The sequence below is a fragment of the Sitophilus oryzae genome, unplaced genomic scaffold (assembly GCF_002938485.1).
Source record: "Sitophilus oryzae breed Bouriz unplaced genomic scaffold, Soryzae_2.0 scaffold_1637_pilon_pilon, whole genome shotgun sequence".
NCBI classification, from domain to species: Eukaryota; Metazoa; Arthropoda; class Insecta; order Coleoptera; family Curculionidae; genus Sitophilus; species Sitophilus oryzae.
In genome coordinates, this window is record NW_022146322.1 from 404,253 (window position 1) to 423,060 (window position 18,808).

An 18,808-nucleotide genomic window follows, 5' to 3' on the forward strand; every position below is an offset into this window, starting at 1 on the left:
AAGTCTCTCTCGGAATATTTCGACATGCTTCGGTTATCCTCTGTCGCAATTCTAGCAACGAACCTGGTTTTATCTTGTAGACTATGGATTTAGTGTAACCTCACAAGAAAAAGTCTAAAGGGGTGAGATCAGGTGATCCTGGCGGCCACTCGATTGGACCCCTTCTGCCAATCACCGCCTTGACAATAGAATAATGCGGACGGGCTCCATCTTGCTGAAACTGTATGAGGTCTTCATTAAGAGTTAAAATTCCTTCCAAATCTCATTTACAATGGCTGGCTCTATCAAAATGTTCAGCATTTCCACATTAGCATCACCAGTCAAATTTCCGTCGATGAAAAATGGTCCTATAATTTTATCGCCTAGTATTCCGCACCAAACATTGAGCTTTTGGGGATGTTGGGTGTGTCCTTCAACAACAATATGCGGATTCTCATCGCTCCAGTATCTGCAGTTCTGCTTATTCACATTTCCGTTTAAAAAAAAGGAGCACTCGTCACTAAAATACATATTTTTAGTGAGTGAAGGTTCCCTTGGAATTTCCTCCGTCATTAGTTCACAGAACTGAATCCTTCTATCTGGATCGTCGTCGCCAAGTTCCTGCAGAATCTTCATTTTGTAGGGATGGAATTTGTACATTTTCAATACTCTTCTGACAGATGTTCGAGGTATACCTGTGATTGATGCCAACTGGTGTGTTGATGCTCCTGGATTGACCGATACCTGACCAATAACTTCCATCATCTGCATTTCTTCATTCAGTACCCTGGGCACTGTCCATTTTTTTTATTTTTCACCGATCCAGTTTCTTGAAACTTTAGAATCAAATCTCTAACATTTCTGTCATTGAAAGCACGGGCCGTTCTCAAATAGCACATACCTTCAACACCATACAGAAAAACTATTTGAATGCTTTCTTCCACATTATAAACCATTTGTCTTTCAAATAAGCGAATTAAATAAAGGTTTAAAATACCACCAAATTTGCAAACGATTGAAACTCGATAGAAGACAGTGCAAAAAACGCAAAGATATGCCGTTTTAAGATTCCTGTTTGTTGAAAGTAAAAAAATAGATGATAAGGAAGAATTTGCGTTATCGCAAAATTAAGCTGATCGATTAGTAAAACATCTTTGTGTTGCCTTTTTTATTATCTACATTTTTTATTTTTAGCTTCAAAATGGCAATGGTTTCAAAATGGCATTGATAGGATGGCACAACCTAGGGGTGGGTCGGGATGGTTTGAAAAATACCTCATTTGCCTCATTCAGCTGGGTCCCAATTTGTAACTTATGCTGAAAAAATCACTTTTTTCGTTAATGTCCACCTAATTTTTCGTGTAAGGGGTAGTTTTTCAATTTTACCCTAAAAACTTTATGATCATCGTTTAGCATTTTTCATGGGCTTTCCAAAAAGGCGCCACAAGTGGGGTGTTGCCATTTAAGATTTTCAAGTGAGTAGGGGTGCCGCCTAAGGGATTGGGCGGGGTGGTTCAAAAAATACGTCATATGTATTCCCCCTCGATATTATAGAAACGGTATTTTTTATTTTTTTTTATATTTTTTGAAGATTTACTGAAGCAAAACAGAATAATCTATTAAAATACCGTTGAAATTTAAATCGTCCAATGAAAGGATACTTGACAGATGTATGTCATTTTCTTTTCTATTGCAACCAGTTTACTATCTTAAATATTGATAACTAATGTTATTTACATGACTATTTTTTATAGATTCAAAACATCTTTTTATAATGTTAGAACTCCGAACTTTTGAGTTCAAAATTTTATCCAGCATTCAACAGATGTTGTGCAAACTGTATTTTATTTAAATGTACTTACCACTGTGTTTGATCCCTTTTACTGAGCATTCTGGACTAAAAACAGGATCTGTGGGTTCATTCAGAACGTGCGGGTTCTCCATTTTTGATTTCATAACCAGTCTTTGTCCTTTAGGTCCTTTGGATTGGATGTTGTACTGCCAGAAAAAGCGTTCTTTTTTGTTAGATTTAGTTTGTTCCTCGTCTTCGGAATCTAGAAGGAAAACTGTAGAGAGTTGGAAGAATTTAATTCGCCTAAAAATATTTACTGTTATTGGATGAATAGTCTCCGTAGTTTCCGTCGCTGTCGTCCTCGCTATCGTATTCGTCGTGGGAAAAATCTGGCGGATCAGGACTCATAATGCCTCCTGTAGAGAGAGAAGAAGTTGATCCACATTCGGCCAGCGAACTGAAAGAACAAGAGTTTTTTGTAAGAGTTAACTTACTAGATAATATACAGGAACGGTAAGGTCTGCTTTTGAGTGCCGAATTTCTTCTATAGAAAGAGTACGTTTCGGAAGTACGTAAAAAGAGTACATTTTCGTGTTTTATGGGGTTTAGCCTCCTTAGTTTCTGAAATACAGGGTGAAATTGAAAATGTATCATTTTCAACTCCTTCGTATCTTGGTTATCTAATAGGCTTGATGCATTCTCTCACTCGTTTCGTCAAATTGCTTGAATTTATTTTTGATTTTGATCAAATCGGTGTGAGAAACTATGAAACTATAAAATGTTGTTTCGGAAGAGTTGAATTATTGAATGTTATTGTATGCAACGACGCCTTAATTATGCTCTCCTTTACGCGTTAACATTTTTTCGGCAATTTGAAATTGTCACAACACATCACGACCCGTAGTTCGAATTCTTTTTCACTTATTTTTTACTACACGAAACAGCGTTACATCAAACAAACTTCGTACCTGAGTGATTTATAGTATTGATAACTGCACTAGCAAAAAACTAAAATACTTAAATATTATGACAAAACCACGATTTCAATATTATTTTAATGCGATCAACATGACGGCCGCGTGATATAGGTACTGATAATTTCTGATTTTTGCCGCTGAAGCGCTGCGATCGGAATTTATCGGAATCAACTGAAATGCACCAAGCCTATAAAATATCGAATCCCGTAGAATACTTTACTTAGAAACCAGTGGCGAAACTAGTTTTTCGCTGGGAGCTGTCATTTCCGAAATATGACCTAAACTTATTTTTTTTAATAGACACCCTCTATATTATTTTTGATTTTATTTGCCTTGTCATGAGCTTTCTAAAAATATAATATCTATACTAATATATAAAATCCTTAAGTGACTGATATACTGATTAATCACGATCCTGCTCAAACCAATCAACGTAAGAAGCTCAATTTTTGGCATACAGGTTGATTCTAGGGTGTAGAGATTCGATAAGGGATTTTTCGAAATTAGAGTTCCAAGGGGGTGAAACCACCCCTCAAACATTACAATATTTTTTATTTAAAAAACGGTCAAGTTTCCGAAAAAACGCTTACACGTATATTTTATTTTGTTTTTTTACATATTTTAAGATTTCTTTAAAATGTATACAGGGTGTTTCGAAAAATCTGGTCATTGGTTAATCACGATCCTGCTTAAAGCGCTTCACGTAAAAAGCTGATTTTTGGAAAACGGATTGACTTTAGGGTGTAGAGGTTCGATAAGAAGGGATTTATCGAAACTCGAATTCTAAAGGGGTGAAACCACCCCTCAAATATTAGAATATTGTTTATTTAAAAAACAGGTGAGTTTTTCGGAAAAATTCTTAAATGCTCATATTTTATTTTATTATTTTACATATTTTAAGATTTTTTAAAAATTTATACAGGGTGTTTTATAAAATATGACCACTGACTAATCACAATAATTATTCTGCTTAAACTGCTTGACGTTTAAGCTGATTTTTGGCAAACGGATTGACTGTGGGGTGTAGGGGTTCGATAAGGAGGGGTTTCTTGAATCTCAAATTCCAAGAGGGTGAAAACGCCCCTCAAATATTACAATATTTGTTATTTAAAAAACGGTTTGGTTTATTTTGTTTTTTACATATTTTGAAATTTTTTAAAAAATCATACATGGTGTTCCAAAAAGTTGGGTAATTGATTAACCACGATTCTGCTTAAACTGCTTGACGTAAAAAGCCTATTTTTGGCAAACGGATTTTTCGAAAGTCAAATTCCAACGAGATGAAACTACCCCTCAAATATTACCAAGTTATATAATAATATCGCCATATTGTTTTTTTCTCATGCTGACATAAATGTGAGAAAATTTTATCCAGTTTGTATGTTAATGGAAATTCTTGCTTTGCTTTATCATCACCATTACAAATGATTAATTCGACGCGAACGAAGTCGCGGGTTTACACGCTAGTATTCTATATTTACTTTGATAAACAAAGTAAAAAATGTATTTTTTAACTTTTTAACATAAATAAACCTAGTTTAAAAGGGTATTGTCATTTTATTTAATTTAATTTAACAGATAATATTGCTTTCCATCGTGTTATCTTAATAAACTGCACTGAAAATAAGTTTGTGCAGCTTTTAGATAACAGAAACTAGCGTGGAATAGCCAATAATCAAAATTTGATGTTGAATAAATTATTTTCGATTGTTTTGATTACCTATTTTAAACCGGCCGTCTCTTTTAAAAAGTTAAATAATTAATTCTTTTACCTTATTTATGAAAATAAGTACACTATATTTAAGACAATAACAAAACACAAAAAGGCAAATCAAAATCTCACAAAAGACAAATAAAAAAAAGAACATACAGGGTGTTCCATTTAAAAAATAATCATAAGTTTGAGTCATATTTCAAGAATGACATCTTCCAGCGAAAATGTAGTTAAGCCACCGCTATTTATTATTTAACCTTGGCGTGTGATTTGACGGCAAGATTACCTTTGGAGAGCACATAACCAGAACAATAGCGAATGCTGAAAAATACCGTTTCAGCGCTTAGTAACCTCATGCCAAACGTGGGGTGACCCCGAGCAGCTAAAAGGAAAGTTCTAGCAGGTATATAGTGTACTCCCAATTGCTTTATGCGGCAATCCGCATGGAGGATGTGAGTAGGAATCTCACACTGTCCACAACCACCACCACTGATAGACGTCTATGCAAGATTTCCCCTTCTACAAAAAAGTTACGCCACCATGATACAAAGAAAACAAGGTCTGATATTGTGCAGGTTGGTCACTACAAATAAAACCAAACCAAACCAAACCCCAGAAAACACACGAAAATGGGACGCACTGTACTTACCTTGTGGACAACAAATGCTTTCTAGGTTCTCTCCTTTGCCATATTTGCTCAAATCCAAGATGTGGAGCCGACGATGACAGTCTTGAAGCATTAGATGATCGTGGTATTTTAATGTTGGGTGAATGCTGAGGCGTACTTCGACCAGGGACGGATTGACCTAAATCAGAAAATATATAAACGACTTTCAATATTGACAATAATAATAAAGTGTAAAATTCATGTTTTTCTGCAGTTATTATTTAAGGACAAAGAAGTTCGACAATACAATACAAAACGTCCTTAGCTTTGCTTGAAAGTCTTAGACAATGACGAATTATGAAATAAAATATCTAGTAGAACCAAAATTGTCTTTAATTTTGAACATTTTCTCAACTTTCGGTCAGATGTATCACTGACCGTTATCAAGTGTGAACAGTTGTATCGAGATCATCTATTTCATATGTAAAAGAAACATCAGAAAAGATCAGGCAAATAGCCAACGAAAAATTTTAGTGTTAACAATATTTTATAAAATCACACATATTACACTGTCAAATTCTTCATAAAATATCTTTTAAATAAAATCTTTAACAAAGAAATTTGATAGTGTAATAGTAGCCTAAGCAATATAAATATCTACTTAAGTGAAAATAAGTTGGCAGGGGCAAAAACAAAGCCCCATTCAATTGATATTAAATAAAATGAAATACACTTTAAATAAATGAATATCTTATATTTTAACTGTTCTTAAAAATACTACTACAATTAATTTACCAAAAAGTAGTGGTATAGAGAAATGTTTTATTAATATTTAAAATAGATTCAAAAAAATCTTCTCATTAGCTCTATAATACAGTTCTAAATATATTTGTAAAAAGCATACAAACTTTGATTCTCTTTTTGTTTTTTTTTCTCTTTCTATTATTAAAGTTATGTTATTGCATAATATTAATTTTCATTCTCAATCTCTGTCCTCCAAAGTGCAGGATATATTTAGATTTATTAATCAGATATATTGTTTTTTTCAGGGCCATTTTATCAATTTTATTTCTATAAATATCCAAACAATTTTATTTTAAAAACTTAAATAATTACATAATATTTTATTCGAACGAAATAACAATATTTTATTATTACAGTGATTCAACAATAATTATTAGATTATTAATAATTTAGAAGTCGGTAGTTCGTTATGACTGATGACAGAGGTTCAGAACATATGTAAATAAATAAAGCCTGCAATGTATATGTGTAACACACAAAAATTGGTGGAAACCGTTTTGAAAAAAAAATATAATTGAGATAAGACATAGAAACATTTGATGAACAAATCAAATTTCATAGTTTTAATTTCAAAGCTTATCTACACTCTATATACTTTATATAAGATTAAGATAACATTAAAGTTTAAATTATTAATATAAATCAATCAAAATTAATTAGAGAATTGTCATCTGAAATATACATTTTAGTTGGAAATTCATTTAAAACCTTGCGTAATGTCGACCTCAAATTAAGTCATTCATATCAAATTTTGATGGAAACTTACTAAATAGACTGTTGAAAATGTCTGCGATTATTTTTATAAATTTAACTGAAACATGGTGCTCCTCGATGAATATTTGTCATAGGTTAGAAGAAATATCTGTATTTATAAACAAAAATGACCTATCCACCTAAACACAATTTACGAATGAATAATTATGATTAAAAAATTATTTTTGGGTATAATTTACTTAAAGGATTTAAACAATTAACAAACATTTCTTAATGTTAATCAACTTTTTGTATCACCTCTAATAAAACGAAATATTTTGTACAATTTATTTGGCATCGTAAAATGACATGTCGACTTCAGAGAAGTTCAAGGTTTTCCTTCGAAATCTGATCAAACTTGTAAACTTGTATAATATTCCTTCAAAGGTAAATGCTTGTGTGCTGTTTTATTTGTTATTTCTTTTTTCTTCCTTGTGTATTTTCTATATCTCTTAATATGTTATTATATATCTTATTATAGGAGAGGTTTTTTTCAAAAGGGTCTCACCCTTATAACTTTTAGAGATTTGGTATGTTAGTATATGACATAAACGAGGATTGATTGACGTACTCAATTAGTTTCGTTTACTTCCTGTTTCACCGGAAATAACTACAACTTTTGATTTTTAATTGGTACCGTCGGTATTTTTTTACTTTATTTGATAGAAAAAGGCATGCTGACTAGAATTATGTGCCATAAGCTAACTCTTGGCATTTTCACCATATACGTATTATTTACAAATTAATAATTTGTAAATTATACGTATATGATTTTCACTTTCGTATCCAACTTTGCAGGGTAGGACCATCTGCACCGCCGCACAGTGATGCAGAAGTTCCCAAAAGCGGCAGAAAATCAAAATATCAAAAGTATTTTTTTTAAATTATAATTTCACTCGTATAGTTCCTAATAGACCATATTTTCAGAATCGTGAAGATTTTTGAATGAAAACGGGTCCATTATTAATCCCTGATAAGAAATGTTCCAGCTTATAAAATTATTAGCTGAAGCTAAAATATTTTGATTAAATAAAATTAGTGCGTTTAACGTTTGGTTTGGTTTGGTTTGGTTTTAACGTTGGTGATAAATTAGTTATAAACTGATGGTACTCTGAGAAAGTACAATGTTTTCAACTGTTTTTCCTCATGGTAATTCTAGTTTTAACTTCCCTGGTACTATAAAAAAAAATCAATAAAGACCTTGATGTAATTAAGAACTGCTTAATCTAAAATCACATTTTATGTAAGCTAATACAAAATGCTCCAAATTGCTCCAAAAAAATATGATGTAGGTTACAATTATTAGCCTTTTTTCTTCATAACTACGAAGTTTCATGACCAACATTAGCCCACAAATACCCTTTAGTAGGTTGCCTAACTCTCCCGAAAACCATGGTTTAGTTTCCCAAAATAAATTGCGTATGACAGTATATTACTGGGTGTTTCTTAGGTGCTGTAAAATATTGTTGTTGGTTATTTTTAATTAGTTTTAGAAAGAAAACTGTAATATATTTTCTCTTATTCAATTTAATTTTCGATATACAAAGTATTCAAATTTAAAAATACTTTTTATTGTGTAATTTTAACTAGCTTTTCTCTGTTAAGCCTAAATTTTTATTCGTTTTGTGCTTATATGACATTAAATTTAATATTATTAGAAATCTCATTAATTTTGAATAATTATTGTTAATATAAACTAAAAAGACGTGTCAATGTGTCTATCATGCGGCAATATTCATTCAACAACTTTTATCAAGAATGTTATGCACCTCCTAGATACTAATTTTCTCGGATATAGTAAGAGATCACCAAGACTTCTCCTGTCAAGTAAAATAGAACAGCATCCTGAGGCTCCAAAACTTATTATAGATTAAATTATTCTATTTTTTTATCCATTTGCTAAATCCATCTTAAATATATTATCCATATTTTCTAGAAGCTTTAGGATAATTTTTAGTTTCTTTTTCTTGCGTATTAAATTCTTGTAACTAAGTTCTAATTATCATCTAAGTATAATATTTTTACCACAGGTAATTACAGATATTTCTAAATTATAGAACATTTAAAAATATAACTAAAATTAAATGGTTGTACTGAACAACTGCTTACATCTAATGCGAAAAGAGCGCTCAGTCTTTTAGATGTTTTGGTGTTACCCTTAATCAAGGGTGTTATTTTCATTAATATCTAACTACATAAAATATACAGATGTATTTACTTTCTTTTTTTCTCATGGAAATGAATGTCAATATCTTGAATTTAATACCTACTTATAATACTTGTAATACTTATTGGTAACTAGTTCTGAAAAAAGGATTAATTACAGTAAAAACGAAATGCTAATTCTATTGTAAGGGGCTGAAAATAAAACCCTGTATATTTATTAATGTGTTTACACAACTTTTTTAATATTTTTAAACTTTACAAAGAATAGAGTATTAAATTAATATGCTATTGAAGACAAAATAATATAATTAAATTTTTACAACCCATTTTTTATTTTTTACAGCCAATTTAAGTACACACTGTATACATAATTCAATTTTCTGAATTCCAAACATCACTTATATACTTAGAAAACCACATTTAACAAAAATAATTTTAAAAAATGTAGCAGTAAGTTGAGAAATTATTTTTTGCCACTTTTCGCGTTTTCGGCATCACTGTGCGCCGCTCACATAGCCTAACCACCAAATTTCGTCGCGATCGAACGACATCAACTTTTGACGTTTCTTACGTCAAAACTAACTTACGTCACAGTGACACGTGTCGTCTCCGGTCAATTTGACTAATCTATTGACTAATCTATCAACGAATTTCGTTTAAATCAGATGATCTTTGTCTTTACCCCGTTTCCTCATGTTTGTTGTGTCGCGTGTCGTGTCACGGCCTTGAATTTTTACTCCCAGCGCGCGTAAAGAAGTTTCACTTCAATATATAAAATATACAGATGTATTTACTTTCTTTTTTTTCTCATGGAAATGAATGTCAATATCTTGAATTTAATACCTACTTATAATACTTGTAATACTTATTGGTAACTAGTTCTGAAAAAAGGATTAATTACAGTAAAAACGAAATGCTAATTCTATTGTAAGGGGCTGAAAATAAAACCCTGTATATTTATTAATGTGTTTACACAAACTTTTTTTTAATATTTTTAAACTTTACAAAGAATAGAGTATTAAATTAATATGCTATTGAAGACAAAATAATATAATTAAATTTTTTACAACCCATTTTTTATTTTTTACAGCCAATTTAAGTACACACTGTATACATAATTCAATTTTCTGAATTCCAAACATCACTTATATACTTAGAAAACCACATTTAACAAAAATAATTTTAAAAAATGTAGCAGTAAGTTGAGAAATTATTTTTTGCCACTTTTCGCGTTTTCGGCATCACTGTGCGCCGCTCACATAAACCACCAAATTTGGTCGCGATCGAACGACATCAACTTTTGACGTTTCTTACGTCAAAACTAACTTACGTCACAGTGACACGTGTCGTCTCCGGTCAATTTGACTAATCTATCAACGAATTTCGTTTAAATCAGATGATCTTTGTCTTTACCCCGTTTCCTCATGCTTGTTGTGTCGCGTGTCGTGTCACGGCCTTGAATTTTTACTCCCAGCGCGCGTAAAGAAGTTTCACTTCAAAACGAGATTTAGTATGTTAAATTTTAGATTAGATTTTCTAGAGGTGCCTATCGGCCTGATCCACTGCAGCCAGTCCATGTGGCTCCCTGTCCTTGGTCCAGTTCTAAGGAATATATTTTATGACGGTCTCCTAAGGACAAACCTGCCTGATGGTGTAACACTGATAGGTTTTGCACATGATATTGCCACGGTAATTACCGCAAAATCAGAGGAAATTTTAATAAATATTGCAAACGCATGCGAATGTGTTCTGTCGTTTCTTCTTCAGATTGGCAGAACCTAAACATGGCTTCGTCGGTTAACCCCATTAGCTTTAGATACCTATTCAGCTTACAATGCCCTGTTAGTAGTCCCACTACAGCTTTGGCTTTGGTATGTTAGTATAGGACATAAATGAGGGTTGATTGACGTATTCAATTAGTTTCGTTTACTTTCTGTTTCACCCGAAATGAATACATCTTTTGATTTTTATTTTTAAATACTATACTATATACTGCCATTGCTCGCTGACGAGTATTTGACACGCATCAAAAGATGGTCACGCAAGGCGTTTTCTTTCATGAGCTTTTCTGTGACTGAAGCCCGATACGTGATGTTATCTGTCTACCGCACTCCAGACATTCAAAAATCTCATGCTTTGTTGCCTCTTTAGTTTTTGGTTGTCGCTGTTAACTGACTTTACAATTCTTCTCCATTGAGTTCTATTGTGAACTGCTTCTTCCTACTCATTCTGCTTGTTAATACCCTTTAAGTTTTCGTGGAAAATATTCTTGTACCTTTTGAGTTGTCCACCCGGCCTCCTTTTACCGTCTACAAGCTCACCGTAAAGCGGAGATTTAGGTATGCGGTTTTCTTGCATTCTGCATACGTGACCAGCCCATCTTAAGCGGGACTTTGTAATCATGACTTCAATACTCTCGCAGTTAGCTTTTTCAAGGACCGATACGTTTGAGATGTCTCTGTTGCAACTTGTTTAAAGCGTTCATGTGACGACGGTACGGCATGCGGCACCCAGGTTTCGCTTCCATACAACATGGTGGAAATTATGATTGTGCGGTACACTGCAAGTTTCGTTTTTGTGCTCAAGTCATGATTGTAAAAAACCCTGTCCTTTAATTTCCAGAATGCCCTCGAGGCGCTGCTAATCCTGTGTTGAATTTCAGGGTCGATAGTGGCCTTTTCCGAAATTAAACTGCCGAGGTAATTGAATTCCGCTACATATTCCAATAGTTCTCCGATTTTTATAGCATTGTTGTGATCTTCCGGGGGAGTGCACATGATTTTAGTTTTATCGATGTTCAGCTTAAGTCCGAAACGTTAAGGGCTCCGAAACCGGTAGTGAGAGCAGGTTGATCCACATTATGACAAACACAGCGTAGAATTAAATTTCTATATCAGCAGTTAAGTGGCAAGAATCCTTATATAATTTTATTATATACCTATACTGCAAGAAATTTATTTTCTATTTTAACTAATGATATGTATATTGATATGTATATGGAGGGGACCAACTAAGTTGGCCGTCAAGTGTTATTCCTAAAACTCTAGCACTTTTCTTACCAGAAATATTATGTGTAGTGGAAAATATAATTTTTTGGGTTTTATCTGAAATCAGACTCAGGTAGTTACCGGAGAACCATTTTTCAGCTTTTAGGACAATGTGCTTATATTTTCTTCTAGTTCTTTAATATTTTTGTGGCGGCATAACAGAGAAGTATCATATGCATAGCAAATACATTTTTCAGGAGATAGAAAACTGAAAAGATCGTTCATATATATATATATATATATATATATATATATATATATATATATATATATATATATATATATATATATATATATATATATATATATATATATATATATATATATATATATATATATATATATATATATATATATATATATATAATATATATAATCAATAGAACAGGGCCAAGGATAGAACCTTGTGGTACGCCATTAGTCATAAATTTAAAATTGGAATTCTCGTTGTCAAAAGAAACAGATTGTTGTCTTAGTGACATATATGACTCTATCAACCTTAGAGAGTCCCCTCTAATCCCATAACGCCGCAATTTTTCAATGAGAAGATCATGCGAGACACAGTCGAAGGCCTTAGATAAATCGCACAAGACTAGTTCGACCTGCTCACCAGCCTCAAGGCCCTCGACTATGTCCTGCACAATCTTGACTACAGCCTGAACTGTCGATTTCCCGTCGCGGAATCCATAAATGAAACGACAATTTGACTCAAAATACAAAATATATGGTAGCAAAGTCACCCCGTTAGTTATGATTATAAATACAATTTGGGTATCTTCTAACCGGTCTTGAAAAGACACAAAAAACACTAGACGTTTAAATCTATTTTCCAAAGCTCCTTGACTAAAAATTGGTTGATTAAAAATGGTTTAATGTTAAAACTTTTAACACTCACGACAATCAAAAGTTGACATATTCTATTCAGAATGTTATTTTCTATAAAAATTTTTCTAAAAATCAAAAGTTGTAGTCATTTCCGGTGAAACAGGAAGTGACCGAAAACAATTGAATACGACAATCAATCTTAATTTATGTCATATACTAACAAACCAAATCTCGTTTTTTATCTGAAAAAATAAAAAAAGATAAAGGGGTGAGTCACTTTTGAGACGCACACCCGGTATACCGCAGATCAGATATTACCCTAATAACAAAATATTAATTAAAGTAATTTACATGCTTCCTAATGACCATCTCTAACATTTTCTCTTGTTAAAATTCCACAAATATTTAAATGATACGCTAATCGCATAAAATATGTAATTTCAAGGTTTGATTATCCTTGCTTTTTATCATAGATTATATAATGTTCTCGAATTGTCGCGCTGGTTAAATATACAATGAACTGAGGTTAAATATACAAAGAATTACTATGATCTATGATACATAACACATATTTAACAACAATTTTTACAGGGTGTCCTAAAGTAAATTGACCTACTACACTTTATTTCATAACTTACAAAAACATATTAAAAATCATGAATTTTCTTAGTTTCAAAATTTGGCATTATTCTTATACTGTCTTCATAAATATTTTAATAACTATAAAAGAATGTAATACAATGGGTTAACCCAAAATACATAGATTATGGATACAAATATATTCTATGGTGGATTCAAATATAGAATATTATTAATTTTCTGCCCACCAATTTAGTATTTTAAGTTGATATTTTAATTTTTACACTAGTAGTATTTTAGCTAGCTGTCATTTTATATGTCTGTCAAAATATAGCTGTCAAATATATGAGGAATATCAACGATCGTCATTTCCAAGCCAACTGGACGCCGTTTATTTGATCATACGGTATTTTTCTTGTGCTATTATAAATTATTCTTGTCTTATTAAATTTGATTAAATCTAAATTAAAAAATTATGAAATTGGACACCCTGTACATTTATACAATCTGTACAATTGATTTTTTTTATTCCTCCTATATGTATAACTAACACTACATTGAAAAATAAAATGATAAATAGTTCCTAGAAACAATACACCATGATTAAATTATAAATTAGAATTAATTATCTCTATGACACCTGAATTAAGCACTGAGGTGTTAAAAAGGTGAATACCTATTATAAGATAATCTAAATTCACATTATGTATGTATCACGGAGATTGACAAATACAAGACATATTTTTAAATGACATTATAATGCAAAATTTAAACTGACCATAAACATTATAAATTGTGAGTAGTGGAGTGTCCCACATGGGACCCACTCTTAGTCAATACGAATAGGGTCCTATTAGTAGGGTTCTACTAGCAGGATTTAACCTAACCTAACCTAACTACCCTCACCCTTAACCTAATAGCAGACCTAACCCTAGTAGAGATGTTTTGCAAGTTCACAAACGACTTTTTTTGTGTAAAAAGGTCCTTTTATAATTTACCACATTTTTGGCTCTTAGTTTTTGATAAAAAAAAATCTGAAGCTCATCTACAAAAAATATTTATTGTCACAACAGGCTTTAAATTCTATGATACTAGCTGGCCAAAACGTAAAATGATGTCAGTGTGACAAATGATCTTTGACAATTAGCTTCATAAATTTTAACTGTTTAAAATATGTTTATAGTTTATAATAATTGTACATATTTATAAATAAATAAATTGTGTATTTTTTTTGTTTGTCTTCTGGTAGACAAACAAAGCACTTTTGTATACATGCAGATTGCGTTCAATTATCTTATTTTTATTATACGTAGTAGTTCTATGTCCACGAAACATTGGGACACCCTGTATTTATCGATACTTTGAGTAATAATTAGCAGTCAAAATTTAAAAATATAATTATTAGCATATATATTTAATACCTAATATATTTATTTTAAGAGTTAAAAGACCGTTTTATATAATATACCATACAATCGAAAAAATAAACGGCTACGACAATCAATAATGATTTTAGCGAGGTCAAGCCCTAGACGTCATTTACTTGGCCCCTACTCTTCTTTATTTTTTAATAACACTTACTACCGGTTGGCCAATAAAGGTTATAATTTATTTTTATATTGAATATGATTTTTAAATGGTTGAGTTTAAAATTCGAGAAAAATAATTTTTTGGAAATAGATTTGTGTTTTTGAAAACGTTCCATCTTGTTTTAACCTTCCTATAATTAGCGTTAATGTTTGAAAAGTTTTATGCCAATTTTTAGTAAATGACGTCTAGAGATTGACTTCGCCAAAATTATCATTCCCCAGTCCTCTTTGACGCGATTCTTTCGATCATACGGTACAATTAACGATACATAAAAGCAGTAATAGTTTTTTTTATATATTATTAATAAATAAAACTGCTACTTCTCAAATATTAAAAACTTACATTTATGGCTCTTATGAGAGACGAAATACTTCTCTAGTCCTTTATTTCCGTGAAATAACTCTATTTTACCCCCCACATTACTGGTATTAGATAAAAACAATTATATCATTTTTATTAATTTTAATAATACGTATTTTTCTTGTAATTTGTGTGTAAACACAAACACGCGACACGATTACTATGACGCTGTGTTTTCGCGAAATGTTTTGCACAATGATGCATCACAAATATTTTTCAAAACAAAACTCTAAAAACAAAATCAGGAAAGAACGTCTATATTTTTCCTACAACTACGTATACCCACTTATAAAATATATAAAAATTCAAAAATATTATGTTTTGATAAAGTAAAGAGGTAGGGATATTACTTATAAATTTCATTAGATAATCAAAATAAAGGTAAAAATCAAATCAAAAAATATCTGGATTCCGCCAGCCACTCAAACAAATCTAGCAATTTGCATATAATATCACTTGTTTCCACTAATATACATAAGTAAAAATAGGATTTCAAAAAGTTCATTTATCCACAATTCTACTCAAACAAATATATTTAAACTCCTCCCTAAAAATAAATTGTTGATTTATTAGTACTAAATACCACTATTACACTAGATGAAACGTGATTCATTAATAGACTGTTTACACTGCATAGTAAACTCATCAGGCACGAGGCATTATTTTTATTTAGTTCTGCATTAGTTATATAGAGAAATAAACAATGTATATTATGCAAAAACAAATAGATGTTTTTTTGAAAAATATCATGATATATGTATAGGGTGTTTCAAAAAATGTGCTATTTCTCGTGGGCAGATTCCTGGCGTAAAAATAAGATTTATTTTTCATATCAACATAGATCCGATTCTGCTTTGTTTCGTAGCTACAAGGTGTTAACTGTGATCACGCACTGGTGCGATCACGATCTCCATGCAGCCGCGGCCAAAAGTTGCTGAAGAATACATATGAGCCATTTCACATTGGCGCGATCGAGTTTTGGAGACAAAGCGGCCTGGCGGCGTTCTATTCGGCAATGGCGATCAGATTCAACTTGTCGAGTTAGATCGCGTGATCGCGACCCAACTGATAGGAATTTTCCTTTATTTTGTGTGTTTTTTCTTGTTGCAATTTAGAAAAGGAGTTAACAGAGCAGCTAATAAATGCTGTAAAAATACAGAAAATTCTATATGATTTATCCGATCCAAGTTACAAAAATAATAGAATTAAAAATAAAACGTTTGAGACAAAATTGGAGTTGCAATTGGATTTGATAGTACATATGTATACATTTTTATTGTTTAAGTTTAAATATTGTAGGTAAATATATAAGAGTGTTTTTTTGTTCGGTATACATAATTCACATTTTTAATTTGTACCTATGTATACCTACAGGATGGCGCACTACATATAGGAACGGCGCGGCGGCGCGGCGGCGCGGCGGTGAACGTGAACGCGTTGGTGTGCGCTAGAATGATCGCTCATGTTATCGCTACCCTGATCGTGATCGCGGCCGTGATCGCACCAGTGTGCGTGTAGTTTTAACGTTCAACGGCTGGAACTAAAAATGTCAAATCACATGATGTTCATACATTTTTGTTACATTACTTTAGTATGTTATTTTTGTTTTTCTTTGTTTATCAAGTACTAAATTTAGAACAGTTTTCCAGTCAGGTAGTTTGCCATAGTTTTCTTATAAAAATGTAAAAGTAAAATGCCAAACGACAAAGTACTGGGATTACCAATTGATGCAACAGCTACTAGGTATAGCTTCAACAACAAATTAAATATAACCATACCAGGAAGGGAAGACTGGAGTAAAGGTGTACCCATTCAAGCTGAGGCAACCTGGTATACAGACGGCTCAAAAACGTCAGAAGGCGTAGAAGCTGAGATAGTAGGGCCGAAACAAGGGAGACCTTCCACGTAAGCCTATCCAAGGATGTCACAATTTTCCAGGCAGAAATAACGGCAATCCACTATTGTGTAGAAGAAATAATAAGGCAACAAAGAACAAATCGTTCTGTGGCGATCTTCACAGACAGCCAAGCGGCGCTAAAGGCACTCAGCTCCACGGAGGTCAATTCTAGACTAGTGGGGGACTGTGTGCGTGCTCTGAATACTTTGGGCGAACGTAGCACTGTTACGTTGGCCTGGGTGCCAGGGAACGAGGGTCACAAGTGTAACGAAAAGGCAGATGAAAGGGCCAAGCAAGGCTCATCAATGCCATTCATAGGCCCAGAACCCTTCTGCGGCGTTGCAAAGGCGGTCATGAGAATGGCCACGGAGCGATGGGTGGCCAACAAATCTCTAGAATGGTGGATAAACTCACCAGGGCAGACAGGCGAAAAGGTTCATTGTAGAACGTTCGCCAAAATTCACGGTAGACTTGATAAGCAAGGACAGAAAGACAGTCAAAGCTGTAGTAAGTAGGTCTACTAACAGGGCATTGTAAGCTAAATAGGCATCTAAAGCTGATGGGATTGACAGACGAAGCTATGTGTAGGTTCTGCCAATCTGAAGAAGAACGTCAGAACACATTTTATGTCGGTGTGGCAGCCTGGCAAATGTGCGGTTCCCGGTAATAGGCAATGATAGGCCATTGCCAAAGAATTACATGGAAGGTTCAGTCTCCAAGTTGCTAAACTTTGTGAAAAGGATAGGACTGGAGAATGTAATCTAAGGATCAGAAGAGGACCACAATAGATCTGAGAAGGTCGCAGTGGATCAGGCCCAAAGCCACCTCTTAGAATCTAAAATGTCAAATCTAACTATACAAAAAATATACAGGATGAGTCTTAAGTGCAAACATTTTAAGGGTAGTATATTTCGACCCTAGAAACACGTCTATAAGGGTTTTTTCACGAAAGTTTTCTTTGCAAAATTTGGATTTTTTTGGAAATTGTTTTAGTTTTTATTTAAAAAAACATAATTTCTTGATAGTATGGCTTATATAACTTAGATAGTAGATATAGTAGTACTTAGATATAACTTAGATAGTAAAGAGACATATAGATATTATAGATTTTTCGAGGTGGCTATCGGCCTGATGCACTGCGACCTTTACAGATCCACTAGGTTATATTCCATCTTCTGGTCCTTAAGTTACATTGTGCTATCTTTTTACAAAATCTAACAACTTGGAGACTGAATCCTCCATGTAGCTCTCTGTCAATGGACTAGCATTGCTTATTACCGAGAACCCAGAACCGCACATTTGCCAGGCTGTCAAACCAATATAAAATGTGTCGTTTCTTCTTCAGATTGACAGAACCTGAACATGACTTCATCCGTCAATCCCGTTAGCTTTAGATGCCTATTCAGCTTATAATGTTAGTAGACCTAGATAGTAGACAAGCATAGATAGTAAATTAAATTTACAAGAATGAAAACCCAGAAAAGATCCAGTGGTTCTCAATATTTAAGCAAAAAATCATGTTTTTTTAATTTTCAAAGTAAAATAGTCATTTTCGGCAAACCGAGTTCGATTATTTTGGCCTTATTTGAAAAAAGGTAAAGCGAAAATGTGTTTCTCTTATCGAGATCTACCAGCCCTGAACATATTTACACTTATTTAAGACAAACCCTGATACTAAAAAGTGTATTTTACCAAACACTGCATCACATCGGCAACGAT

General features: G+C 32.7%; 1 protein-coding gene across 4 annotated transcripts in view; it reads right to left on the bottom strand.

Moving 5' to 3' along the window:
* The window catches only part of LOC115880577 (protein CREBRF homolog), a 60,510-nt gene that overhangs the window by 15,324 nt on the left and 26,378 nt on the right, over positions 1-18,808 (bottom strand). For 3 of the 4 annotated variants that reach the window (XM_030897836.1, XM_030897833.1, XM_030897837.1), the window contains exons 7-9: positions 5,111-5,267; positions 2,088-2,227; positions 1,841-2,044 (exon numbers count right to left, since the gene is read on the bottom strand). In XM_030897836.1, the coding sequence (XP_030753696.1) occupies positions 1,841-2,044; positions 2,088-2,227; positions 5,111-5,267 (501 nt within the window). The remainder of the gene's footprint in view (positions 1-1,840; positions 2,045-2,087; positions 2,228-5,110; positions 5,268-18,808) is intronic. The other variant, XM_030897834.1, reaches the window with a different exon arrangement.